This window comes from Strix aluco, chromosome 1, assembly GCF_031877795.1.
Source record: "Strix aluco isolate bStrAlu1 chromosome 1, bStrAlu1.hap1, whole genome shotgun sequence".
Classification (NCBI taxonomy): domain Eukaryota; kingdom Metazoa; phylum Chordata; class Aves; order Strigiformes; family Strigidae; genus Strix; species Strix aluco.
Window position 1 is genome coordinate 58,477,921 of NC_133931.1, and position 27,247 is coordinate 58,505,167.

The 27,247-nt window shown below is 40.7% G+C and overlaps 1 protein-coding gene across 4 annotated transcripts in view; it reads left to right on the top strand.

Annotated features, from left to right (window-relative positions):
* Positions 1 to 27,247, top strand: part of LDLRAD4 (low density lipoprotein receptor class A domain containing 4) — a 294,715-nt gene that overhangs the window by 88,818 nt on the left and 178,650 nt on the right. For all 4 annotated transcript variants that reach the window (XR_012623080.1, XR_012623081.1, XM_074822547.1 and 1 more), the window contains one exon: positions 15,071 to 15,529. Coding sequence is in view for 2 of the 4 variants with exons in the window: in XM_074822547.1 (XP_074678648.1) it covers positions 15,490 to 15,529 (40 nt within the window). In the remaining 2 variants the exon portion in view is untranslated. The remainder of the gene's footprint in view (positions 1 to 15,070; positions 15,530 to 27,247) is intronic.

The following is a 27,247-nucleotide window of genomic DNA, read 5'->3' on the forward strand; positions in this document are numbered from 1 at the left end:
TGTTTCATTTCTGAAGACATTTTTACCCTTGACTATGAGAAAAACATAAATTCTGTAAAATAAATGCTCTGCTGGGTAATACTGGGAAGACACGGTGAATATGAAGAGGTCTCAGCTGCTGGCTGCTGGACTCCACGAACAGCAGGACTTGGGTTGTCATGAATTCTGCTGCGAAACCTGTCAGTTTGATTAGCTTAAAGCATATTCCCAAATAGACTGGGGACAACACGATCATTTTTAGGAACTTGATTTGAAAATCTTAATAATGTTCCCTGTACTGTGTCTTCAAGAATATAATCAGAGAAAGAAATCATGCTTTTATTAACATGAGGCTTATATGACTCCACTATTTGAGGGTATCAGAGCCCATGGAGAAATTTTGCAAGCCTTATCAGACTCAAACCTTTTTAGCTTTTGTTTATATTTCTTGATTGTGTGTGTATTATTTTTAGTTGCATTTTAGAAAAGTTAAGGAAAGATTTCTTAATTTTGTGAAATCAACTAATGGCATTCTCTTGAGTATGCAAGGATCTGGGTAGAAATAGAGGAAAAAATTTTTTACATTTACATATCTCTGAAATGATCTTAGTGAGATTTTCTAGTTATATTATATAGGGTTTTTTACACTTAAAAATGAGTTAAATGGAGAATATTAATTCCACAAAACCATTCTTAGGCAATCATTTATTTGCTTAGGTAGTTGGTTTTTAGAACTGAGTAAATAAATTCTATTCAGATAAGTTCTGTGAATAATGCTTAGTTTAAATAAGTTTAAATACTGCTTTTTCACCATTAAAAAAAAAAAAAAAAGTTACTTGCCTTTGATGGTCCAGTCAGTGTTTGTTAACAAAGTGAAGCATGATTTCAAAAACACTTATTCTTGATTCACTTTAAATAGCATCCCACGTGAATACACCAGAAATGTGCAACATCATACTTCAGGAAAATGCAGGTAAAAGCATTGCAGTGTTGCTTCTGAAATGCTGTAGTCATCCTGTGAGGGTTTGACCAGGTGTCTCGTGCTGTGTTACAGGTTGTGCTCCACATCTGGGTGGACATCTTTGAGGCGGGCTCCAGAAACATCAGGTCTCCACTGATGATACCCCCATGGATCCTTCCTGGTGTGAGCTGGGTAGTTTGGTGTGGGACCAGGTCTCACCCGCATTTCCCACCTGGGCGTTGGTGCCCAGGAAAGGCTTGCTAGTACAGCTAGCTCCACCGGCCTCGGGAAAGTTGACACGAAAGTTGACTCGAGGCAGAGCAGTGCCTCAGGGACTAAAATAAGCCATCTCAGTTATGGACCTTTATGCTGATATGGCTGTGTTAGCACATTTGCTGGCACAGAGATTTTGTTAGAGAAGAGGGAAAGGATGGCACACTAAGGGACGTTACGGTGCTGGTGAAAGCTGCTGGTATCAGTGTGGCCTCTGCTGCCTGTGTGTATTTCTACATGTCTGTCTTCAAACCACTCAAATAACTGAATCCAGATCGTGTTCAGCTTTAGTTATGGGATGAAGATTGATGTAAGCTGTAAAGTATTTAAGTAGCCAGAGTATGGTATGAGACACCAGAGTTTGTTTAAAAGCTCACCCAGGAGATGAAAAGCTCCCTTGTTTGCTGGCTGACACTTCCAGTATTGTTTTCTTAATTTCTAGTAGCACCCTTCAGCCTTCAGAGGCCCTTGATTTTAGTGAGAAAAATAGGAGCGTAGTCAAGCCTATGATGCCTGATGGCTCCAGAGAAGAATTTTTCAGCAGTTTTATTAATAATGGGTTCTTAAAGCACTATGGAAAATGAAAAAACAGTCCTCTGAAAGAGATCCTGAGAACTACCACCACCTTTATCATTCACTGAAAACGTCAAGTCTTAGTATAAGGAAATTTTTTTTTTAAAAAAACGAAACTTGACTGCAATGAGCTGACACAAGCAGTACCGTAATAATGATAAACTTTATAAAGCAAAGTGTCTCTTATTAATGTGCTGCAAAGCACTCTAGAGATTCTCAGTTCTCAAATTAAGCTATAAAAGATAATAGAAGAGCTTATAAAGTTTCTGCACAGTGAATGATTTCATGGCAATGGCTTTGTTTGTTTTAATGATGTGAGCAGAGGGCATTTGCCTGACATCTTCAGCATTACCAAGGGGAATAGGTGCAGCAGTTACATTGTACAGTTTCACTGACATTATAGGGGTGCTTTTTTTGCAGTTGTATTATGGTGTACTTTACAGATTGTAAGTAAGTTTTGAAGTTTAAAAACTTCAGTAAGGAAACAAAATTGGAAGTTTAATGCTGCTGTAATTCAGCTGTTTGCAGAAGGAAATACATTTATTTACATTTACATAATACATTTGGATAATAGTTGAGGGGCATGACTTCTTAGTGGCATCCATAATCTTAACGCAGCTCTCCATGGGCTGAATGGCTTTTTTAAGTGATGTTCTGATGACGAGCTCATCCAAGGAGTCAAGAACCAGTCAGGAATGGAGACAGTAACCATTGTCCATCTCAGATGACCTTTTTGCCTTTCCCAAACCAAGTATAAGCAAATGTTTTTTGACCGTGCTGTGGCTGAAGGCCACCTTGTGCTGTCCCCACACAGCCTTAACTCCCATGTACATGCTTTCCTAAAGGGCAGGGGTGTAATAGTGAGGTAGGGAATTTTTCATCCAGCTAACTGGAATAACAAAGAGAAGTCTTAATTTTAAAAGTTAGGTTTGAAGTTACCGCTAACGGATTTTAATTTGAATGCTATGTTTTTCACTTCTGATATCTTTTAGGCCTCTTTTGCCTCTCTTCCATTCTCTTTCATGATAAAATTGACTTATTAATCTCAGCAAAACTATCTGGAGGAGGACTACATCGTATTGCTGTGAGGTGATTTGTTTTGTTTAGTGTAGATTAGTTTTCTCTTTAAGCAGAAAAATGTCTGCATTGATGCCATGAAGTACTCTAAAAGAGTATATATTGCAGGCACAGTTTGTGTACAGGACTTTATACAAAGACATTTACACACAAGTGTGTACACAAATACAGACAATTTTCAGCGACACTTTGTATAGCACTTAAAATGATGAGAGGTCATTGCATGTTGCTGTCATATAAAGAGGCTGCAAGAAAGCTCCTCTGAATTGGGAGAAGGAATGTAGTTTTATTCATTAAGAGGTAGAAAATAACTTTTTTTTTTTTTCTTCATGAAGTCACCACTTGTCAGACTGTTCATGGGCTTTGAACAGAAAGATTTTTCAGACTAGGAAAATATTTGCGGTGTTATTTGCTTTTTTTAATTTAGCAGATTTGTCTGTTTTTTGAGGGAAGGATTAAAATAAAATGAGGAAACTAGATCCCTTTCTCCCTTATGGGGTGGAGGTTTATTCCAGCTGTGAGCACTGCTAGCTTCCCTATAAAATACTCATGCATTGCCCAACTGCTCTCGTGTGTTTCAATTAAAATTTGGCGTTGTCAGTTCAGATTTGTTGTAAGTGCAGTTTGGTGGTTTATATTATGCAGCTGAGTAATAGAAGGCAAAGCATATGTGTGCAAAAAAGGCATTTAGTTGGAAACCAGAGTTGAACTGCATTCAGTTTTTGCCAATGCTGCTTTTAAGTTTATGCTATTTTAATAGTTTCCTGAAGTGATAGTGTTACTAAAAGAAAATAGTCCTCTGAGCTGACATTTTTTATGTTTGCTTCTGGCCACAAGGTAAATTTGGTTTGGTTATTTGTTAAAAATCTACATAGTTCTGTCTGCAGATGTATATTTAATTATTTTTTACCTTGTCTGTTCTGTATGTTTTTAATAAAAAATGCAGAGACTTTTTTGAACTCTAAATGTAGAGCTTCAATCTCAATGGATAGAAAATGAGTTCTATCTCGATGTATTTGGATGTATAACATGATGTAACAGGAGGAAGACCTTTGACATTTCATTGTGAAGATAATACATGCTTGAAAATGGCCCATTGAAAATCCATAATATGTACTGAATTAACATGCCAGGGTTGATTTGGTTTTGATTCTGTCATCATGCTAGGGAACAGATTTTATACATTACTTTGGTTGTTTTTTCTTGCACATTACTTAAAAACAAAGAATACCAGCAAACCCAAGACAACAAGTGTTAAGCTAGAAGAGGTGAGAAGAGTCAGAAAAATGCCTGGGTAAATCAGGATTAGTCTTTCTAGCTTACGCATATACTGGATAGCAACTTACTCGTTCAAAAAATCTGAAGTGAAGAAGTAATTCTTCATTTGCTGTAGGAAGACAGACCTGTATGCAGTTCCTCTGAATGCTGTCCCCTCAGTGACAGCAGCCCTTACTGTTTGCCTGCTGTTCTGGAAGATAGGAGGGCAGGGCAGTGATCCCTGGGGCATGGGGTATATATGCCTTTGAGCTGGAGGTGGGATGATGCAGTCAAGTCTGTGCACCATTGCCGAGAGGGAGACTCCAGTTTACCTATGGGTTCTGGGATGACCATCCTCCTTCAGAAAGGTTTTCTGGCACCTTTGTGCTCCCTTAGGTCAGCGGTGTGCAGAAATACTGCGTACCCTTACAGAAAGTGAGCAATGTGCAGGATGAGCATGCAGCCCTACAGATTTTGCATTTAAAAAGGATGTGAAGCATAGATATCTAGTTTGATGGTAATTAACTTTGAACAGTGTACCGAAGTATTTGGCACATTTAGAAGTGTTTTAAAATCAAGGTTTCAGTTTGTTTCTGAGAAATTTTGTAGTTAACCCAGTTTCTGCTCTTGATGCATGAGTGACTGGGTACCATATGATGAACTGTGTTATATAAGATGCTCAAATTGTTGATCCAAAATTCTAGCTATTTAACTCTTCTGGGATCTTAGTGTTTCTTGTTTTATTTTTGTCCTGTTTTCTCTTTTCAGTATTTGAAGTGTTGATATGAAGCCCTTTTCTGCCAGCGCTGTTAGCAGAAAGAACTTATGTACACCCATCTGCCTGTTCCTTGGGCATGGGAATGGGTTGCACTGTCAGGAGCTTTTAACTAGGTGGTATAGATTAATACAGGTGGGATTTTTCCTGCTTTCCCCTCTGTTTCCTGTAAATAGGTTTGTGTCTTGCAGCAGGATGTAGTGGAATAAGAATCATCAGCATCATTGGTTCCAGCTGCTTCCTCAACAGAAAAACTGCATTTTATTTGGATGAGCTTTGCTGTCTCTTGAATATTTTGAGAGGAAGACAGTTTCTTCTCTTCCGTGCTTCTTTCCCACCCAGATGTTTGGTTCTTTATTGTATTTTATTAATAAGTCCAACACTTTCTTAGCTGTAGGGCTGCAATGCAGAAAGCAGATGCTCCTATTAGAAAACATTCCATGATACTGAAAGCTTAATTATCAAAGGCACAGAGTCAGACTCTCATTACATTTTCCATTTGTTTAAAAAGGAAAAAAAAAACCCCGAAGTATTCTTTGTTTTTATGGTAGGACTGACGATAGGTTAACAGCTGGGAAATACAAAGCTGCAACTCTGTGGCTGAACAAGGAAGATAACGATTGTTCATCTGCAGAGATCATTATTTTCTTCTAATACAAGATTGCAGTGTTTCCATTTGTAGCTGTGAGGCTTTAATTACAATTCTTAATTATTTATAAATTACGTCTGTGTAGGCCCTTTCTATAGGAATCTGTGTCTTTATTGACAGAGTGTTGTGGGGGGAGAAGACTGGCAGGCTTGAAAGACCACACCTGTAATCTTATGGGTATTTGAAAGTAAATGTTATGGTTTTGTACTTAAAAGGATATTGTGAAACACAAAACAAGGCCAGAGAGGTCAGATTTCCCTAAATGCGTGGAGAAGGAACAGAAGAGAACAAGAAGAGAACAGTTGGGTGGGATGTTTGCTTGGGACAAACAAACCAGCCCTATATTCCTTGATAAAAATATCAATTTTTGAGATGTTTGGTCAAAAACCTCAGAGTCTTTTTTCCCTCAGTCACTAAAGAAGGTGCTGTCAGTGTTGCATTGCTAACATGTGTCTTCAGTTACGTGCAGTTAAATACCTCAGTTGCATCCAGACACTGTAAGCAAGAATGGTTTTAAAACATGACAAGGGTATATTAAAATATATCTGTTATTAAAAAAGGTTGGTAGAAAATAGATAGGGCACTGGATTGAAGAAACACAAATATGGTGTTCTTGGTGAATTGTTTGGTTTTGCCAATCAGGATTAGAAATGCTTCCCAAATTACAGCTGACGTGAGGGAGTGGAAATTCTGTTCTTGTATCCGTGCTAAACAAGAACTTCTCAACTAGAGGAATTTCACAGATTTAACTGATAACAGCATTACTTCCCATGCCTTTATGCAGTTTGTTTATGTAAAAATGTCCTTCAAGGACAAGAAAAAAATAGCCTCTTTGCCTTTGTATGTTGAGTAATGAGGGATTTGAGAGAATGAACTGTGTAGTTCTCTGGAAAATGAGATTTAGCTGATCACCTCAGGATACTGCTTCCCAGCTGTGCTCTCCCCTTGAATTTTGTGTTATTTTGTGAATTGCTTTCCAGCAGATTTTTTGAAGAAGGCCAGGCTTGAAGGATAGTATGTATTGTTCGTATTGCCTGGAAATAAAGAACCACTGGCCTTTTTCCTAGTTAAAAAGATTTCTTTGGTGTGATTTTACAATGCTAATAGAGTTTTGAATTTGCAGAATGATATACTAACTTGAGAACAAAATCAAATTAATCAAAACTCTGCTTTAGCTTTTTGTATTTTACCAGTAACACCTCTGTTCCCTAAGCATTTTATAGCTTCTTAATCCACGGGTAGAAGTTATATCCACTTTACTGATGGGATGGGAAGCCTAGAGAGATCAGGTAATGTGCCCAAAAATACGAAGTCCAAGAAAAATACAAGAAATGCTAAACTGTTACTTTTGTGCTTTTTCTCATTTCCAAGTTGAAAGTTGGAGTAAAGTTGTATTGTTAATTGTAACTAAGAATTGCTGTGGCAGTTACTTATGCGCCATTGGCCGTGGGGCTTAGAAGTACACACATTTAAATGCTGAAAGAGCACTTTCTACAGTGTTGTCTAGATTATTTAGTAATAAAGCAGAGTTCATTTTCCTTGGCCTGACATAGGCAAAACCACCATGGACTTAGGTGAAACTTTTACTTGCATATGGCTTCTGATACAGGCTCTGTATTAACGTGGTTGTCATCTAGTGTCATTCAGAGGATAAAATCCTAGCAGATGCTCTAGAAAGCAGAGCGTGGGGAGACCATGTTAAGGCAGTGGTTTGGGTCTGTGGATTGTTGCATTGAGTTCAGAGCTCAGTCATAGTACGATGAAGGGGAAACAATTTAAAGTGGCTGGTTTTGTTAGATGCTGAGCAAAAGGGAAACCTGGTCTGAACAGAGGCAAACAGGAGTTTAAAACTCTATTGCTTTGTGTAGATTGTTGTAGTTTAGCGTGAAAATCAAAACTGGTGGCAAACTGATCAGCAAACCTCAGGATTTTTCAGTCATCTAAAATCTAGTGCAGTTCTACAGAAGTTTTAGGTATTTGTTATAACAAGGGTCCTTTCTGGATACAGTCATGTATCTTTTTAAGTTTTCTATGGTGCTGGAAGTAAAATGGATTTGTGCAGTACATGATCTATATAAGCAATCTGAAATAGTTGCAAACCTTCTTTAGGTTAGAAGAGGCGTACCTTGTGACTGACTTCTTGCACTGACCGCAGCTGTATTCCAGAATGCTGATGTCTCCTGTGCTGCTCACAGCAGTGCTGGGAACACCCTGCACCTGATGTGCCCAGTGCTGTTTACGGTTTCTTTAAACTGGGTTTTGCTTGTCTGGATAACGTTCCATTTGCATTTCTTCATGTAGCATGCAGGTGATGTTGAGTCCTGAGACCCTGTAAATAAACCAGATGCATTCTTGTGGCGTGGCTTGTTTCACAGGAAACTAGAACTAGCTTTGTGTAATAATGGGTGTAAAATACTAGTGGGCCTTTCTCCTATGTTCCTTACCCTCCTGAACAGCTGCTGCTCGCAGAAGATGGACTTTCATAACACTGACTGATACAGTCCTCCAGAAAGTTATGAAATTCTTGTCAGTGCTTCTTCAATTAGTTTGGTGGCAGTTTATGCCAATTCAGTTGTATAGTTCATGTTTTATTCTTTAGCAGAAGAAGATTTTCTTTGGTCATGGCGCAAGCGTATAGGATGGTATATCCTTCTTGAGAGTGGCTAAGCACCCTTGCTTCCCAGTGGTGTACATAGCAAACCCAAGTGCTGTACAGATAGTAGTTTTATTCTCCAAGATAGTAGTTTTATTCTTCAACAGCTTCCATTCCCCTTGAGTGTCTCTTCAGCACCAATTCATTTTTCATTACAGTTAGCACAGGTTCACTGTTCTCTTCTGCATTTTGCATTTGTCAAAATGAGCAGTGTGTTGTGCTTTTTCATTCTTACTAAGTATTTTGACAGAATTTGGAATAATGTTGGATAACTCCTCCTACTGTTTACATGTTTACATGTTTACTTCCATAGTCCCCAATACTGTTCAGTGGGAGGACTGTGCCATTTTGTGTCCATACGCTGCTTGAGATTCAGTGGGAGATACTGTCTTCTGCATTTTCTTTCCTGAAGGGTCAGAGTGCAGATGTTTCTGACTTGAGAAATGGAGTGCAGCTTGCCTAGATCCACCTAGTCTGCTTTTCATGACCTAAATAGGTATGTGTGTCTGTATCTTCATTGTGTATATTGGGATTTTTGGCTGCTCTAACCAGTTCAGTGGGAGAGGTTGGTTTTGGTGGTGTACCCTTTCCCTGGCAGGTGTGATGCCCTCACCCAAAAGGTGCTGTTGCTGGACAGAGGAGTGGTGCTGCTGGATCTCCTGGGGATGATGGGGATGGTTGACATAACTATCATTTGCTGCACGAAAGGAGCACTGCCCATTTGCTCCTCTTATGCAAGGTTTGTCAGTGGAGATGACAAATGACCATATGCTTCTGTTACACCTAAAAACCTAGATAAAGAACTTGGGAAGCTTGTGTCGGCTGGCAAAAAGCTAGGAAATGCATGATGCACACTTGGAAAATGGAGAGCTTGTAAACAACATACATTGCTTGTGTCTGTGTGGTGGGTCCTCAAAATGAGGTGAAAGGAAGCCAGAAGAAACATTTTGTTGAAGCAGCAAGAAGTTGCTGTGGGAGAGGAGGAGGAGAGAAACGTGTTTCTCATCTTGTGCTCAGCTCCACATTGATAATGCTCTTAACAGCACGTTGGCAGTGGCCATGTTGTGTTCTCATAAGGTATTTCCTCCTTGCTTATGCATCCTGCGTGGCACAGCAGAGTTAAACCAGTAACTTCCCTACCCTACTGCTGCTTCTCAGGGTGGTCAGGTTCTGCAGCTATGACTCACAACCACAGTTTTTCCAGTGGTATGCAGGGATGCTAAATGGAGTGTCACTGGATGTTGGATACTCAAAGTCTTGAGATATGCAGAATCCCCTGGGTTTCTGGCAACTGCTAATTTCTCATACAACTCATAGGAATACCAGTCAAAAACTTGTGATCTTTTCTCCAATCTGCTCAATGTAATTTTCGCTTTTACCAGCCTTCTGCAAATTTAAATACTGACCCTGTGTTGCTTTGGAAAAAGATTAATTGCAACTGGATTCAGCTCTTACTACCTTTTTGTTATTTTGGCAAATAAAATTCAGAGCTCAGGTTTTTCTCTGACTGGTCAGGTTCACAGAGCAGCATGATTAATGATTTCTCTTGACAACTTCTGGTAATTATCGTTTTATTAAGGTCCAAAAATAAACAATGAAATCTTCTCATTTGCCCTGCATAACACAGCTTGTACAATTTCTCCCAATAATTATCTCATCCAAATCCAATAGCTTGTCATGGAGATCTTAGTGAACTTTGCCACTGGGGTTTTACTGCATTCTGTCAGCACAGCTATGGTAAAATGTATGGCTCTTTAGTTTGTTCAGAGAGATAGAAAATACAGGATCCAAATTCATTATTTCACTTAACAAGATTAATGGAAGGAAATGTGGCATACTCCTTTGTGTTATCAGTTATTTATAGGATTTCTTCAAGTGAAATACTCCTTGCTATCTGATTACCAGGGGCATGAAGCTACTAAACAGACCAATTTTTATATCATTGCTTCAGTTTGTTGCTTCGCTCTGAAAAGAAATAAACAGGAGGAGGAGGAGAAGAAATGTCTGGACCAAAACATTCATCTGTTTTCTTTTAAACTGGGCCTTGTCTGTAGTGGCTTTTGCAGTGTGTGTGCTGGCATTGGTGTTGGGGATATATTTTGCTTTATAGAACATTTTCTTAACAGGCTAGAAAAAATGATGCTTGGTTTTGGCCATGTGCCCTCTTCTCAAGATATGTTTCCTGCTTCAACTAATGCAGAAGGACCCAGACCTTGCTTTGGTTGTCCTCCATTTGTCTCAATTCAGGGGGTGCTGTAACAAAAAGGAGGTAAAAAGAAGCTTGAACACTATTCCTAAACAAGCTGAAGAGTGTCTGAAAGTATCTGTAGGAATAAAAATTTGTATAGCATAACTTAACATAGAAACTCATGTTGTATGTCACTGAAATGCACCAAGAAAGTAAAATACAGCAGGTGTTTAAAAAGTCACAACTGACCTATACAAATACTGAAGATAGGAAGTGAAAACAAATGATGTGTGTGTGTGAGAAAGATGTGATTAGATAAACATATTTTAAACATCTGGATTTTAGTTTGATTTGTATGGTCTCCTGTGAAAGTCTTCTTGAGTTTTTTAAGCAGTCTTTGAGTTATGGAGCATAGTATTTCCTGAGAACCAGGACTCATTTAGCACTGGTGCAATAATGGTATCTTGGAAGGAAGACAAATTATAGATAGAAGTAAATAAAATACATGAGGATCACACAGTGGAACACAGGCTTTACCATCTAAAAAAGAGTAGGTATAACCAGTAGATAACAGTATATCTAGTTTAGAAGTCTCTGTGAGAAGCAAAACCAAAGCCTGGAAAACTTGATGAATCCAAAGGGGGATGGAGAGGTGAGTTATATGTATGTGTGCACATATGCTTCATTTTAAGTTGCTTTAGCAAACTTTAAAAGATATTTTTACAAACACCATTTTATAAAAACAAAATGTTGGAAGTGTTTTTCCAGCCAGAAACTTCTTAAATATATATCCAAGTCTATGCTGCCTTAACCTATAGGAAGTATAGGCCTTACTTCAGCAAAGTGTTTAAGCATGTGAATAGTTCAGTACTTGTCCTGGCTTCAGTCAGATAACTTTTTTCCTTGAATTTGGAGACACGCTTAAATCTCCCATTGAGCTGCAGTCATGCTGCCGGCACGTCCAGCATTGCCTCTGTCCTCCTTTTAGCCACAGAGTGGGTCGGTACCAGCAGCGGCCGAGCTCCCGCTGGGGTCTGCCTGTGTTTGGCACCTGCGTTCTGCAGGGACCGCAGCGAGAGCAGGGCAGGTTAGCTTGGGCCCTCTCCCCTTTTACACTTCTTTCACCTGAAAGCTAAAAATCCAAGCAGCGAGTCCTCCCTTGATTAAGTTAAATTAAAGCACAGCTCACAAGCTGTTCAGCAACTTTCTCAAAAAAGTAAACGTGTGGGCTTACTCTACAGATACTCCTGTTACACAATTTGTTAAACACCTTAGAGAAACACTGTCCTTTAGGATTTCTTGTGCCAAGGGCTATCACAGGAAATGCTTCCCATGGCCGTAGCTGTTCTGACAACACAAGCAGTGAGTTCTTAATGCCTGTGTGGGAACCAGCAGTACGTGGCCAGAGAAACAGACTGTATATAGTGAAAGGAAATGGAAAAAAAAACCAACAAAAAACCCAAGCTGCAGCATTTACATGTATGCCAGTGCTTTTGAGTTTTCCAAGACATTACAGAGATACCAGTCTTTGAAAAAGCAGTATTTCACTTCTTCTTTCAGTGTAAGTTCCTCCAGGCTTGGTCCTGACTGATAATTGCACAACACTCCATAAAATGTAGATATTATTGCAGGATTTAATGACATTCATTGGCTACTTTTCTCTCACAGATTCTTTTTTACAGTGGCCCTTTAATACTGCATCTTCCGATGTTTAGAGAAGATGAGTAGCGGGTTGACTGGCTAAATATACCATGAGAACATGTAACTCCAGTAAGGTGTTAAATAGTCAAAATATTTTCTGTTTGCAATTTGTGTGAGGTTCAGATGGTGGTGTCTTTCCCAGGACCAAATCTGAGAAAAGTGGAGAGGATCAAAACAAATGGATATGATTTTTCTCTAGGTATTCAGTCACATAAGCGCATAGTAGCCGAAAATCTTTATAGCACAGCTACATATTTATAAAACACAATGTTTTGCTTTGGTTTGCTTCTGAGACTCATATAACACTGCAGTGGATGAATGAAAGCAGAAGTGGAAGCGGAGTTCCTGTTACAATTGGAAAGGAGGTAACAGATGGAGCAAAGAGAAAATCTCTAGTCTTTCTAGTCTACATTTTCTCTTTGCCATCTGATCAGTATAATGGGACATGTTCCCACTGGGGTCTCTGCATGTTGTGAAAAATATAATAGTTAAATCAAAGATCACACCTTATTGTAGTTCTGTCAGTATTGTTTACTTTCCACCCTTTTTTTCAGATACTTACTTTCACTTTTCAGTCCTTTAAGCAGGTTGGTTTAACATTTCTGCACCACACTGGTATAAAACGATAAACACATAGCTTCACTGGAGTTGGCTGAGCCTCTGTCAGCAGAGGTCACGACCCATTCTGTGTATGCAAACATGCCAGTCTGTTAGGAAACAAATGCAAACCTCCTCTCTTTAAACATCAGTTCAGCTTTAATGGAAAATTTCTGGATATTGTAAAGTACAATAGAAACAACGTAGCTCTACATGCTGTTAAAACTGGAATTTCCATTTTCTTGATTTGCTGTGGTATCAGCTGGGCTGCTTTGTGTTCTTCACCTGGATGCATTTGAAATCTTAGAGACCTGAAATTGTTGTGCAGATGTGACCCATGAAAGGTCTGCCTCTTGAAACTACTCATTAAATATCCCGCTTAGCCGTAAGTGTAAAGCATTTTATAAGTACTGAACTTGGTTCTGAGTTGTGAAGAGGCCCAGCAAATGCTGAGCAGCGCACAGGCTTGCCCCAGCAGCCTGCTCCATTTCCTTACTCGTGTCCTGCCAGCCACCTCCAAGTTCATTATCTGCCAAGGAAGAAGAGGGGTTTTGCAGTGATAGAAAAAGCTCACTTAGGGCAATCAAGAGATATTGGTATCTTCTTTCACTTGAGTCCTTAAGGGAGGACTTAAACCTGACGCAGTGCACTACCTTTTAAATTTTAAGGTCTGAATGAACTCTGTAAATGTTTGTGTCCTGTAGTGTTGTTAAAATTACATCTTTCTGTCTGAAGAAGCCCTGGTTGCTGGAAGTGCCTGCATCGCAGTTTCTTCAGCACTGTTGGGTTCTTAACTAGTTTAGCAGAAATGTTGAAGATGTGGAAAATCATTCTTCTTTTAATAAAGAGTTAATTTTCAAGAAAGTAAAATTATTTTATTCTTTTAAGAAGCAGAAGTTTATTATTATCTAATACAAAGATGTAGCAATAAGAGAATTTCCCCGCATGCTAAGGTATTGGTGCACATCTCTTGAGCATCTCTGTGACGGGGAGAGAAATTAAAATGCTTAAAATAGAAGGCATCAGAATTCTGGATTTATAAACCAAAATCAGAAGTTACAAGGCTGAAAATGTTAATGCAAATATGGACCTGCTCTTACAAATATAGAAGAAACTCAGGCCTCTAGAGAAAAAGCTTGGGAAATGAGTGCAGCATCCATCTGTAGTCATTATAGAATAGTTAGCACAATGTTAAGAGCCAAAAGAAATATGTGCTGTGGTGTATGTATATTATACTTGCTCAGTTGTATGTGTTTTAGAATAAAATAACCTCATATGAAATGGTTATTAGTTGTCTAGAGCACTTCGAAGGGCTGAAAAAGCATCCTGAGAAGCTGTCGTTCAGGATTAATAGCATTTTAAACACTATTCTAAATTTTTTTATGCAGCTTTTTCTGATAGAAGATGCTACACGTAAAGGCATTGGTTTTGGTTCTTTGGCTAGACTAATTTGCTAAAATCCATTAGTAGAGCCTAAGATCATCACAGATGTAGTTTCAACCTGCCTGTGACACTGAACTGGGAGATAGCAAGCCAAGCATTACTGCGTGAAGGAACAGGGTGGCTGGAGATTGAGTGATTTCTCCTCGCAAGTCCTCTTTTCTTTCTTCCTTTTTTCCTTAAATAATCTTCTCCCTAAACATATACCTGTCTGCTGTTCGCCTTCACCCCATAAAAGTAAATGTATGCTAGTTTTTAAAAGCTGGATGTCCAGCATCTCTAGTTTTCAGTGAGTTGCAGATATCTGTGCTATGTAGAAATAGTAGGATCAAGAAAAACTTAACCACCTTTCTCTTGTATAGCCTGTGGGTATGTTTAATGTTACTGAATGTCTGAAGGCATCTGAGTTGCATCATCTGTGTTACAATTGAGATTTTAAACAGATAATCGACAGCACAGACATACAAAGGATTTTAACCTCAGAAGACTGTTAGAATGGCATATATAGTGTCAGCAGACAGTGCTCTCTTTTCGTGCTCCAGAAAAGAAGAGAAGCAGCTATATGAAATGCTAATAATCTCACTGTGGTTTTGAATAGGCTAGACTTGAGAGCCTTGAGTATTTTTCCTTTTCCCTTTTAACTGCAATTTTGTTATTGTATTGCTGCCCCCATCTCTGCTAAATATGGCTTTTGAAATGTAAATCATATCATGTTCTCAGAGATGCATATGACACCCTCAGCACTGTTCCTCTTTGCACTTCAAAGAGCTGTGTGGTCACACTTTGCATCTCAGCAAAATCGCAATATTTGCCTTCTGAAGATCTCCTTTAATGTGTACAATCAATCCCTGATAATGTGTTTTGGGTTTTTGTTCCCTGGAGTCTGTTAATTTTAATGTTGCTACAGGTCATCAGGAAACATAATCTCTTCTTTTTTAATTTCTCAGTGAGCGTGCCTGAGGGGAGAGGAACACAAGAGAGGAGAGACAATTGAACATCACCATTGGCCAAGACCTGAAAAAATGGTGCTGGATGAACAGAGGATTAGAACTTAATTGTAAAAGGGAAATAAAGTCTTGGCAGGCGATTTGCTTAATTTCTGCATTCATCATGGCCCAAATCCTCTGGCTGGCTGGTTGATGGGACTGTCCAACGCTTCCTGCTTGGATTCAGTGCAGCTCCTCTCTGCCTACGGATCAAAAGACCTGGGATCAGGTGGGAACTGGATGGTGCCTAATACGGGAATGGAAAGAGAAATGGACTCTGACGAGCTAAGATGGAAGTGACTTGACAGCTCCAAGCTCAGCAGTTGTTTCCAGTAAGGACAGGTTAAGACGGGAATCTCAAGCTTCGCTGGGAGAGCAGTATGCAGGAAGCTGGTTTTCAGGCCACAAATGCTTTCACAGGTAAGGACTTAAGCTCATAGTTTTGGGACAGTTTACTGGAGTTTTGAAAATAAATTGAATAGGTCCTGGCTGTTGTTAGCACCTTGTAGTACTTCCAGTTTAAATAATATTTTAAAACAGTTCACTTGAGTTGTTCCTCAAGTTCATTACTTGTATTAACAGTAACACAGTTATCCGTATTTCAGGCCCTCTAAAACGGATGGCCACAAGCCTTAGGGAAGGTGTATCTCAGCTTTCCTCATTAAAGTAATTAACAGCTTAACAATGAGTGGCCTCCCAGGTCAATATAAAATGTAGTCTGTTAGGTTGTTCTTAAGTTCAACATGGGAGTTTGGTGAGGGCACAGGATGGACACAGTTCGTATCAGGAGGCTTCTCAGAAACACGGCAGTGTAAAGCTTGATCTCATGGGTCAGAGCACATCTCTGGGCAGAACTTGTCAGGTACCTTCTACTTGTACTGCCTCCCACCCCGCACCCCTCATGTGCTGCAGTGCTTGAACTGGCAAAACCAGAGGATTTAAACTGTAACTGTTTCACCTCAGTCCAATGCATTTCCCTGTAGATTCGCTGAAAATAATGTAATGAGAAAGGAGATGCTAAGGTGGTGTGTCTCTCTGAGGAAAGCTCCCTCTAGTGTAAAGTCCGCTGGAGTTCATTCAGGGCTTTCCCTGGCTGGACTGGTTTCTGATTTGAGAGGTGGGAGAAGGAAATGGGGATCAGAAGATCCTGCTGCTTTGTTTCCACATCTGCTGGCCAGTTGAGATCCTGCGAGAAATGGGTAGAAAATCAACTGTATATTGCTCTTGCTTTAGTAGGTCTAGATAATGGATTTGTACCACAGTGAAAGTTAGTGATGTGTGAGACGTTTATTTTTCCAATTTGAAATTTTTGCCTTTAGAAGAAGTTTACTGGATTGGGGGTTGTACATATGGGAAGATAATTTTCTGTCTTGGGCTGCTTTACCCTGGGCTGCTTGCTGTTCTAGGAGGTCTTCCCAGGAAGGAACAGTAAAACTGTTCATTTTGCTGTGGGCAGGCCCCCACTTTGTCCCTTCCCAAAGCAGATCCACCCACAGAGGCTGGTCCCTCCCTTCTGGCAGCTCTGTGTCCATCTGTCTGCACCAACACATCGGTTTGGAGTGGCAGTGCAGTTCTGAACAGTCTCCATTGCCTCACGTTGCTTTGATTTACAACATGGTTTCTGTGTGTGTCAGCAAGATGTGTCTTGAAGGAGAAGAAAGGGGAAGCTCTGCCCCACATGTGCTCCAGTGCTGATGGGAGATGTGAAGTCTGGGACCATCACAGGGCCCTCCCACCTCTGCCTGGCCGGCAGCAGACTCCTACAGCTCCCCACTGCCGTTCTTGTCCCATCTGTGCATCTTCCTCCTGGCTGCTCTCTGCCAACCCTCAGCTCATTCCTAGAAGTTTTTGCCACTCCTTTCTCTCCACCAGAATTCCTCCTGTGTGGATATCTGTTCTTTTCCCTACCTGCCCTGCCTTCTGTGTCTCTCTCCTTTGCTGTAAACCTTATTAGCTTTAGCACCCTTGCTATATTGTAGTATTTTCTTTCCACCTTTACACTCTTCTGCCACAGCATCTGCTATCCCTTAGCTCCCAGAAGGCAGGGGTTGCTGGCACTGTGATCAGGGTGCTTGGGCAGCAGGGTGTCGGAAAGCTGGTAACCTCATGACTGCTGCTGGGTGGAAGAGACCTGGCAAATAGTGCTGCATAAAATTCAGGGAGATGAAACTGGGGTCCCCGGAGGCCCAGGACAAGTCAGATTGTGGTGACAACCCAGCAGATTCAGACCTATCCTGGAGACCTTAACAGCATGAAGGTTGCTTGGTCTCTTGTAGGGAATTCTTACATTCTTTTGAAGTTCCTCTCAGGTAAAGATGTTAATGAAAATTTTCACATCTTGGTAGTTGTACTAAAGAATTATTAAACATTGAGTTAAGTTGCAACATACATTCAGGAGACTTGCAAACAGGAGGAGACTTGTAAAGGAAACAGGTTGAAATATCATTGCTTTATATGAGGAGAAGGCAGGGATTTCTGTTTCTTCCGACTTGTATCAATTTGATACCTGTATTTGCTTTTTGGAGATCTTTCATGTTCCTTGCTAGATTTATATAACGCATTCAGCAATAAACAGTGAGTAGGTATGTATTTCTTAGAGAAATTAATTGGACTGTGTTATGCAATAACACAGTTATGCAGTAAAAGTGTAGTGGCAGGTGCATATGGTTGCTCCTCTGATCCTTGCTATACTGCTCCTTTTGTTTTATTGGAATGCCAGTTTAGCTGTAGGAGAAAACAGTAGCTGCTAGCAGCAGAGGGGGCATGACCACATGCAGAAAGGAGCTAATTTGTTCAGAAAAAGCTTTGATATCTGAAACCTGTGCAGTGTCAACACTGAATGTAGCTATGCTAAGTGATTGCAGCTATTGCAACAATCAGAGTAACCATTTCAATTTACAACTGAATAGAGTGCTAGCAAAAGAAGCCTGGGAGGAGATGCCTCTGGGTAGCCACCTTCAGAGTATTTCGTAAACCTTTCCACCTTGCTAATCACTGTGACCTGGAAAGGCTTACAGTTAAAGCTAGGAGATATTTTGATCCTGTCTGTGCACTCATTTTACTGGCACAGATGCCAAAGCTGCCCTTTTTCACAGATGGCTTTTGTTCCGAGAGATGGGCTTGTCCAGTCACTTTATTATATATTACCAAACAGTAGCTTATGGTTAGAACTTTTTCACTTTACTGGCTAAATACTAATTTCAGTAGATCATGCAAGTGTAATAGGTTCAGGATTACCGAATGTAGAAAAGGCAATGGGAGAAAAGTGCTCTTAGGCTTGATTAGGAAAGAGATGGCTGAGCCTGTAATGGTAAAAGGCAATTTGAGTGATAGCAATCATGAAAGAGCGAGCTTATCATTCTTCAGAAGATGAGAACTTGAGAATAAAAGCAATAGTGTGCAAGAAAGTAGACTGCATTCAGCTCAGAGAACTGATAGGTAACATTTCTTGGAAAACAAATTAAGAAATTCAGGAAGGCTGGCAATTTCTAAAGGAAGTAACTTTTTCTTTTCCAGTCACAATAAAGAATATTAAAAGCACAAATAAAAGGTGTCCTAATAAAAAAGTGTAAGAAGATCCAAAATTGCATGATATGAAAATTGAGGACTCATACAGAAGGTGGAAACTGTTATTGGAGATGAGTGTCAAAGAACATTAGAAGAATGCAAGGGCTAAATCAGGTAGGCCAAGGCACAAAACAAAGTACAACTAATGAAGGTCACAGTGAAAAGGAAACATGCTACGTTCTCAGTAGTAATAAGAGGAAGACTGAGTTTCTGGACTACTAGTTGAGAGGGCCATGATCTGATACTGCAGAGAGGACCAAGTAGTTGCTGGCATTTTTTTTGCCAGAAAGGGTGGCTTGTAATCAGATGGCAAGAGAAGGATGACTACCTTGAGAAAGATAAGAATTCCAACTAGAGCAGGACAGAACTGATTATAAACTAATGAGATAGGATAATAGGTATTTTAGAACAAGCTGGAGCTTATTAAATTATCTCTCCAACATAAAGTGAAATAGCCGAAGCAATGTCTGAGCAATTAGTGGTTACACTGGAGAACAGTGTAGGTTCAAAAGAGCTGTGAAAGAGCAAACACTGCACCTACATGTAAACTGTCCCGGGTCCTTCTTTTTCCCCTTTGGAGTATATAGCTTACCTTAAATTCTTGAGAAAAAAGTTTGAATCAAATAATCAACTGATTTTTTTAATACATAGCCTGTAGATAATAATATGATAAATAAATTTGCATGTTTTTTTCCAGAAGGTACCTTGTCAGTGGAGCCTAATTTCCCTGTAAGTAGAGAAATAGCATATCTTGATTTTTGGAAGGCTTTTCACCCTTTCATAAACAAGGTGGCAATATGGGCTACAAGGTGGGCACACAGTTGTCTGGAAAGCTGTTCTTGAAATAATTACTAGAGATTCATAGTCAAACTAGAAGGATATGTCAAGTGGGATTCTGCCCTGGATTGCCTGAAAACATTCAATATTTTAATTAATGACTTAGATGATAGAATCTGCATGCAAAATTTCCAGATGACACCAACCAGGGAAAGGATGTAAACCCTTTGAGCACAGAATTAGAATTCAAAATTAATGTGGTATATTGGAGAACTGATCTAAAATAAATATGATGCAGTTCATCAAGGACAAATTCTAAATTGTGTTTGGGCAGGAATAATCAGCTGTGCAAATCAAAATGTAGAATAACTGGTAAGGCAGCAGGTTTGCAGAAAACAGATGGGCAGTTGCAAGAGTTCAGAAAATGGCTATGAATCAACAATACTATGCCATAAATGTTATGCTAGAATATATGGACAGGAGTCTGCATGTAAGACATGCAAAATAATTTTTCCACTCTACTTAGCATTCGTGTGGCTGGTGTAATGTTTCTACTCTGAGCAGTGCTCTTCAGGCCTGTTGGAAACATCCAGAGAAGAGCAAAAGGAAAGGCTGGAGGTCTAGACAACATGACTCTTGAGAATTGAAAAAAAGTCTTTTTTTAGTCCAGAGCAGTAATTCTCAAACTTTCTGGAGATGTTTTTCCTGTGTTCCCATGAAACAGTGCGGATTTGTGCTGGGACATGTGTCTGATGCACTGAGCTACGTGGCAAGATGTGGCCATGATACAGCAGTGCTTTGGTGGGACGGTCAGAAGGACCACCTTGCTTGCACACTTCTTAGTTGCCATGAAGTACTACGCCTTCTGCCTTGGCCACTCTCAGTGCTGTGCCAGTGCCAGGGTAACAGTGGTGGGGATCCTGGACAGCCAAGGTCTATTTTTAAAATTAGCTACTTTCTTTACCAGTGCATGTTTTGAGTGCTGGTTTAGGAGGACAGTGTGATTCTGAAATCAGCTGTCCATCACTGGGGACTGTGTGGCACAGGAACATCCAGGATGATCAAAGGATAAGGGGAACACTATGGGATGGATTAGGAATCAGTGTGTGAAGCCTCCTGACCTTGCAAGGTCAGTTTAGGTCCATCAGGATTTTATTAGCTCTGTCTCAGCACAAGCTCTGTCAGACCTGGGCTGACTCGGAGGCATTCCTGCCCTGTGACCCTCAGCACTGCTAGAGGGATTATTAGCTCTGGCACTATGGAAACCAGAATAAATAGTAAGAGGTTGCTCTGTGCAGTGGGCCCCTGCCCTTCAGTCTAGTGCTGACTTTTCCTGTCACCTTCTGATCCCATTCTGTCATAGCTTCATATCTTCTCCCTCACACCTTTCCCTGTGGAAGTGATGGCACCCTCAGATCTTTCCATAATCCCTTGCAGCCTTATGTCTCAAGGTCACTGTTGCTGAAGCTTGACCTTGGGCCATATCCAGAGAGACAAAGTTACTCCCGAGGAGCAGCTCCTCAGTTTGGCTCATATTCCCCCAGGCCCTGCTTTAGCAGTAAAACTGAACTCATCTGTTAGGAGATCCTCATGCTCATAGGAACGCAGCTTGGTGGAGCTTCTGCAGTCCCCTCACCTCTGCTCTGTATCCGCCTGGCACTTCGGATTTCTGTTGCCTTTCTTATCCTGTGTTTCATGCATTTCCAACCTTGGTCCACCTCTTCCTCCATCAGTGCCCAAATCACCTCTCTCTCCACTGAAGCTCCTCCATCCCTCCCTGTTCGTACATCTGGTCTCACTTCCAGATTTCCTAACCTTCTGGTAATCTTCCTGCTTTTCACTGCTCTCCTTCACCTTCTTTTGTTTCCAGACCTCTCCCATTTCCAGACCAACTCACTACAACTTAATTCCAGGTTGTGTAAAGCCCTCTTCCCCTCTTTTCTAGACTCAGCCTTTCCTCTCCTTGTCTGCCCTTCTCTGGGGTGAGTACCTTTCCCCACCTCATTTCTCTTCCACAGTGACTTCTGCTGGTTTGTGTGGGACCTTTTTTTGCAGAAAGGCGCTCTGATAGCCTGCCGTTCACTTTGGCTTCTCTCCCTGCATCTTGTTTTGCTTAACTGTTGGTGTTTTGGGTGGAGATGTCTCTGGCATGGGGGTGGTAGTTCCAGAATAGGGAGGCTCCTTGAGGGAATTACATGGGAGACAAGATTAAATTGCTCCAACAGATTGCATATGACCCAGTTGGCCATTATTCGTTTAGAGAATGGAAGGGTGAGGAAAGATGTGATAACTGTTTAAAAATATATGGAAATTTCATGTAAAGAGGAAGGTAATAGGAACTGTTTTCCAGTTCTGCTGGGATAAGGCATGAAGTAGCAGACAAGTTTGCTGTGTTGGAAAGGTTGAGGTTAGACATTAGGAAAATCTTCCTAATGGTAAGGATAGTTAAGAACTGCATCCGATTGCCTAGGGAGGTTGCAAAGTCTCCGTCACTGAAGGTTTTTAAGAACAAGTTAGACAAATATCTGTCAGGAATGGTTTATGTATACTTGATCTTGTCCTGGGGCAGGGGAGTGGACTTCATGAGAGCACTTCCAGCTTTACTTTTCTGATTGTATTATTGCTGGTTCCCAGGGTAATAAATGGACATTTTTAAAGTTTGTAAACCACCTGCACTACTCTATCTTCTCAGTGTTTAAGTAGATTCTGTTGAGCTCTTGGAATAATTGATAAAGGATAGATTAAGAGTCTTAGGTGTTTAAAGTCTTAACTCTCTTTTTGCTGGAGTATTGCTCCATTGCATTCCTTCTAGCCTGGCCTTCTCTAAACATCTTATTTTTGGGGGGTGTGACATATGTTTCTATGTCTGTGCAACTTGTATAGAAATATTTTAATGTTATAGAAACACTGCATCTATTCTTCTGTTTCACCCTATGCAAGTATTTTAAGAAAAGCTTTTACCACTCTTAGAGAGCAAGCATATTTAAAAGGTAATTGTTAAGAATAATCAAAAATAGGGCAAAGCCAAAGCAAATGCCCTTTGAGGTTTTCTTTATTATGAACAAAACTGTGTGCGATTTACTGAGCATCAAATATATAACTGGTATATCTGCTGCTGAAGGTAGCCTCCTTCCTCGGAATTATAATTGAGGCTCCATGTAAAACAGCAAACCAGGTTTGAAATGTCTTCTAATAAGTATATAATGTAATTAATATTAAAAGCAGTTGAAAACTCATTTATACATTAACACAGGTCTCCCACATCGCTGCTGTCATTATTTGCATGATTTTCAATTACAAATAAACATTGCATTTAAAAAATGTAACTTGAATATGTAGCAGAGCATTCTCATCCCTCTCAGTTCCAGTTTTGTTTTCATCTGCCTCTTGAAGCTGGTCTGGCCTTCCTAAAATGTCCACAATTTTCTTAACAAAAGCATTCCTATTTTACGAATTTTCAAGGTTACTATGTCACTCACGGACAACTCTTACTGTCTCTTAGTTCTTGGGAGAAACAGATTGCTTTTTGCAATGCCCCTTACTCAGCACACAGATAGTAACAGATCACATTCCATTGTATTCTCTCAGATATTTTATTTAGAGTGTGCAATTTTTAGACTACAGATAGTATTCTCAGCAAAAATACATGAAAGAAGATATAACCTTAGTCTCTAAGAGTTTGCTATCTAAATATGTTACATTCAGTAGCATTCAGCAAAACTGTTTTAAGTGTAGTAATGCATAGCTTGGAAGTCTCCTCTTCAGGGTTAAATGCTTTAATAGAATTACAGGAGAGAGAGAAACTGAAAATCAATTCGTGAGTGCTGGTGCCATGTGAGAGTGGTAAGTTTTGGTCACAACCTGGTTGTTCTGTTGTCCTTAAGATCAGTGATCAGGACAGCAATGCTTTCTGCTTTGGGTCACACTTCAAATCTGGGAGGTCGGGTTTTAAGTATTGATCCCAAACTTTGTGGAGGGAAAACATTGTGTTTTCTTCTTTCTTTCCTTCCACCTCAAGAAAACAGATTGTTCTCTTCAAACGTCTGATTGAAGGACTGTTTAGTCTGTAACTGGACAAGTACTGCTTTTGCTAGTTGAACTGTGGCAGTCCTTATGCAAATAGAGGGGCATTTCACACAGGCCAAGGATTTCGTATTTTAAGTGCTTCTCCTTTCCAATTTTATTTATCTGGGGTACAAGACCTCCTTGCCTGTTTGCTTGTTTCATTGAAGTACTACATCCTTTTCCACTTGGGAAGAATGGCAGAATTTGGGTGGCAGTCACTAGCAGAAGGTGACCTTGCTGGGTGAAGCCACCTGGTGCTCAGAGAAAGGCAGAAAAGAAGCCAAGAGGACTCCAGAGGAAATGCAGTGGTGTGGTGCCCTGTGAAACACCTTGAGAGACACTGGTCTCAGAAAAGGATCTTCCACAGACCTGAAATCATCATATAACGCCATTCATATTAAGAACCATCCTAAAATTATTAATGTGATCTGGAAGGATTTTTAAATTTTTTATTTTTAATTATTTTTATTAATATTTGAATTAATTTAAATTCCATTAAAAGTCCTTTAATTTTCAGTCTAGGTGTAGTCTTGGCCATATGTGCATGGTTCACTTGCTCTTATGACAGTCCAGAGCCCAAATGAAAGTCTGTGGATTGTGCAGGCCAGGGTGAAAGGTGGCTCAAATTTAGAGAAACATCACGGCCAATGCCATTATTAAAATTATTTTATGAAGCAGTGTATTGCTGGAAATGGCAAACTTCTCCTTCCCAAAGTTACGAGAGAGAATGCTCCAGCATGTTCAGGGAGGATGTTGAGCCTGGATCCTCACCTTTGATAACTGTTTTTAGTAGATGATGTTCAGCTGTAGCATTACCATTTGCAAAGCTGATGGTTCTTTGGAAATGCCCATCTGCCATTTCTCATTTTTTAATAGTACGTGTCACGGTGCCTTCGCATGGTACAACTTAATCAGCCAAATGGCCAATTCCTGACTGAAGATGACAATAAATTCAGCTGTAAATATGCTACATTTCAGTGTTTAATCATAATAAAAAGGCAGACTTTTTGAATGGACAAAATGAATGTGTAGTCCCTCAAGTAAAACCCAGAAAACAAAAAGGGGTGAAAATTGATTTTAAATTGGCAGTGTGTGTTTTCTGTTAATTCTTTCTAATGAATTAGGTAGCTGCTTTGCTTTTTTTTTTTTTTTTTTCTTCCCCCCCTTTAAGCGAAGAGATGGGATATGACATTCAGGCTATGCCCGTGGCCGTCTGAGGGCATTTTCAGTGCTGAAAAGGCCGAAGGTAGCGCTGCCGCAGCAGGTGCTTCAGGCGGAACATCAGCCTTCGGCCGCCGCCCCTGAGGGCTCCCACAAATCCCGCGCAGCAGCACGCGCTGCTCTCTTAACAACCCGTGTCAGCGGGCACGCCGTAACCCGCGTGGGGGGAGGAGGACGAGGACGAGGAGGAGGACGAGGAGAGGAGGCGGTGGCTGAGGGCGGGCGCCGTCCTGCAGGGGGAGCCGCGGCGGGCCGGGCCGGCGGCGGGAGCCGTGCTGAGGTGCTGCCGCCTCGCCTCGGAGCACCAGCGTGAGGCAGGCGGGAAATGCATTTCCTTACACACTTAAAAGGGCTAAAAGACGAAGCATAAAACCCAAATCGATGCAGAGCTGCTGGAGCACTCCACTGGGGCGTTTGGAAGCTGAGGAGGTACCGCGGCTGAGTGGAAACACGAGTGATACGAGCCAAAACCTAATTTTATTAGTGTTCCCATGCACTCAGCTCCAGGCGGTGGTGTTTTGGGTGAACAGCGTGAGGTGAAGTTTTGGTCTAAGCAGGCCGCTTGACCTGATATTCTGTCAGTTTTCTTTTACGGTAAAATAAATAGTGTGAATTAGTGTTGTGTTTCTTCGTTGTATGCTGTAGCAATGCCTTTACAAATCAGAACTTGCAGTTTGGGTAAACAGAGAAGTGAAAATATTTGACGTTGCAGGATAAATGTTGTGGTGAAAAAGCCTAAAAGTTATGGAGGAGAAGGTAACACCATGTATACAGAGTTAAATGTTACATTTACTTCTCTGGTATTTACACTGTTTTACTTCTTAGGAAAAGAGGCCAGGACACATGGAGATTAATTTACTTGTCAGGCCTTTTTTTGTTGCTGTTGGGTTTGGTTTCTGTTCAGAGCAATGCTGCTTATGGGTGGACACAGTCCTTCCCCTGAGCCTTTCTACGAGTGCGCGTGTTCCAGTGGCTGTATGGGCTGCATCTCCCATCTGGGGGCTCGGCTTTCCTCGCAAAAGCACTTTGTTATGGAGCAGCATAGATCCACCATGCACACAACCCACACTGTGCCTCTCCCAGGTTTTCTCCCCAGGACTGCCCAACCCCTGCTCCAAACCCTTTGTAGAGGGATACTCCCACCCTCTTTAATTTCTACTCAACTCTCAGCGATGGTGAATAAGCTAAATGTTCAGTTTCTGGTAGGATCATTACTGGTTAATAGGGTGTAGCCTTCAAGCCCTGCCAGCCTCTTACAAACACCCAATGATACTCTTTGCCCTGGAAGAGAATATGACACAAATCTGATATATCTGTAATAACACTGCTGCTTTCTGAGATCCACCTGTGCTCATGTAGGGCTGGGAAACTGCTGCTTTCTGAACTAAGCAGGGGGTTTTGAATGGGTAGGCTTTGACAGTATCTGGAGCCCAGAAACTTGTGTTTTGATACCAAAATAAAATTCCCCTTTCCTGTAGTCACCCCACTAATTTGACTATAAAACTTATCCAGTAGTTTGGGCAGCTGAATCCCTAAGATTTTCTTTGGAAACCATCAATATGTGTTTCTCAGGGGTTTAAGCGGGTGGATCTGGGTGCAAGTGGCAGCAGGGGCACTCTCCCTGCTCTTTGCAGCCATGGGTCTGTTTCCATGCTCTCATGCTGGGATTAACAACCTGTCAACAGCGAAAAACAGATTAAGGAGTATGCCTTTCATACATTGTGGGTTTTGATTTTATTTCTAAAAATTTTCTGTCCTGTTGTGGGCTCTTTGTGTCCTTGGCTTTCTTGCTTTCTTCACTACAAAGTCACTCCCTTCTGATTTAAGGGCAAGAGTAGAAGAAGCTTTGTTTGAGGAGTGAGGAGTTAACAATGAGAATTTTTCATGATGAAAACACTCAAAAAGAATCCTACTCTATAGCCAGCATCTAAGCAGCATCTTCAATCCATGCCTCTGAGGATAAGCTCGTTTCTGTTGTTAACGGGTAAAATGGCTTCATTCAGTGCCATTTGATTGCTGACAGTGCTGCGTGCCTATGTGTTGTAGGTGCACATATGCTGAGGTGGTGGGAGGAAGACCCACGACAAGGTACTGGCTTGAGAAAAGCCTGGAAGACTTGCTTGGATATGCATTGTTCAAGAATAATCTGTTTGTCCTGGAGGCTTAGGCTCTATAAACCAGTAATTTATACTGGCTGAAGGTGTATTCACACCCTGGCTGTGTACTCGGTCCATCTTTGATTTAAATGAAAAAATTGGAGTTTGTGCATGAGTTTCTGTTTTCCCCCTTTCTGATCTTTATTGTACTTGATTTGTTTATCTCAAAATACTTCCAAGATAATACCAGCTTCCAGTTGCTCAGAGTGAGAATTTGAAGAGACACATGACCTGCCACAACAATGCAAGAGTAAGTTCAGAAAAACTTCACTGTTCTTAACTCAGGATGTAGGTGGCATCTGTGAACTAGACACTTTTTTTTTTTTTTTCTCTAGAGATTGTAACTTTTGTG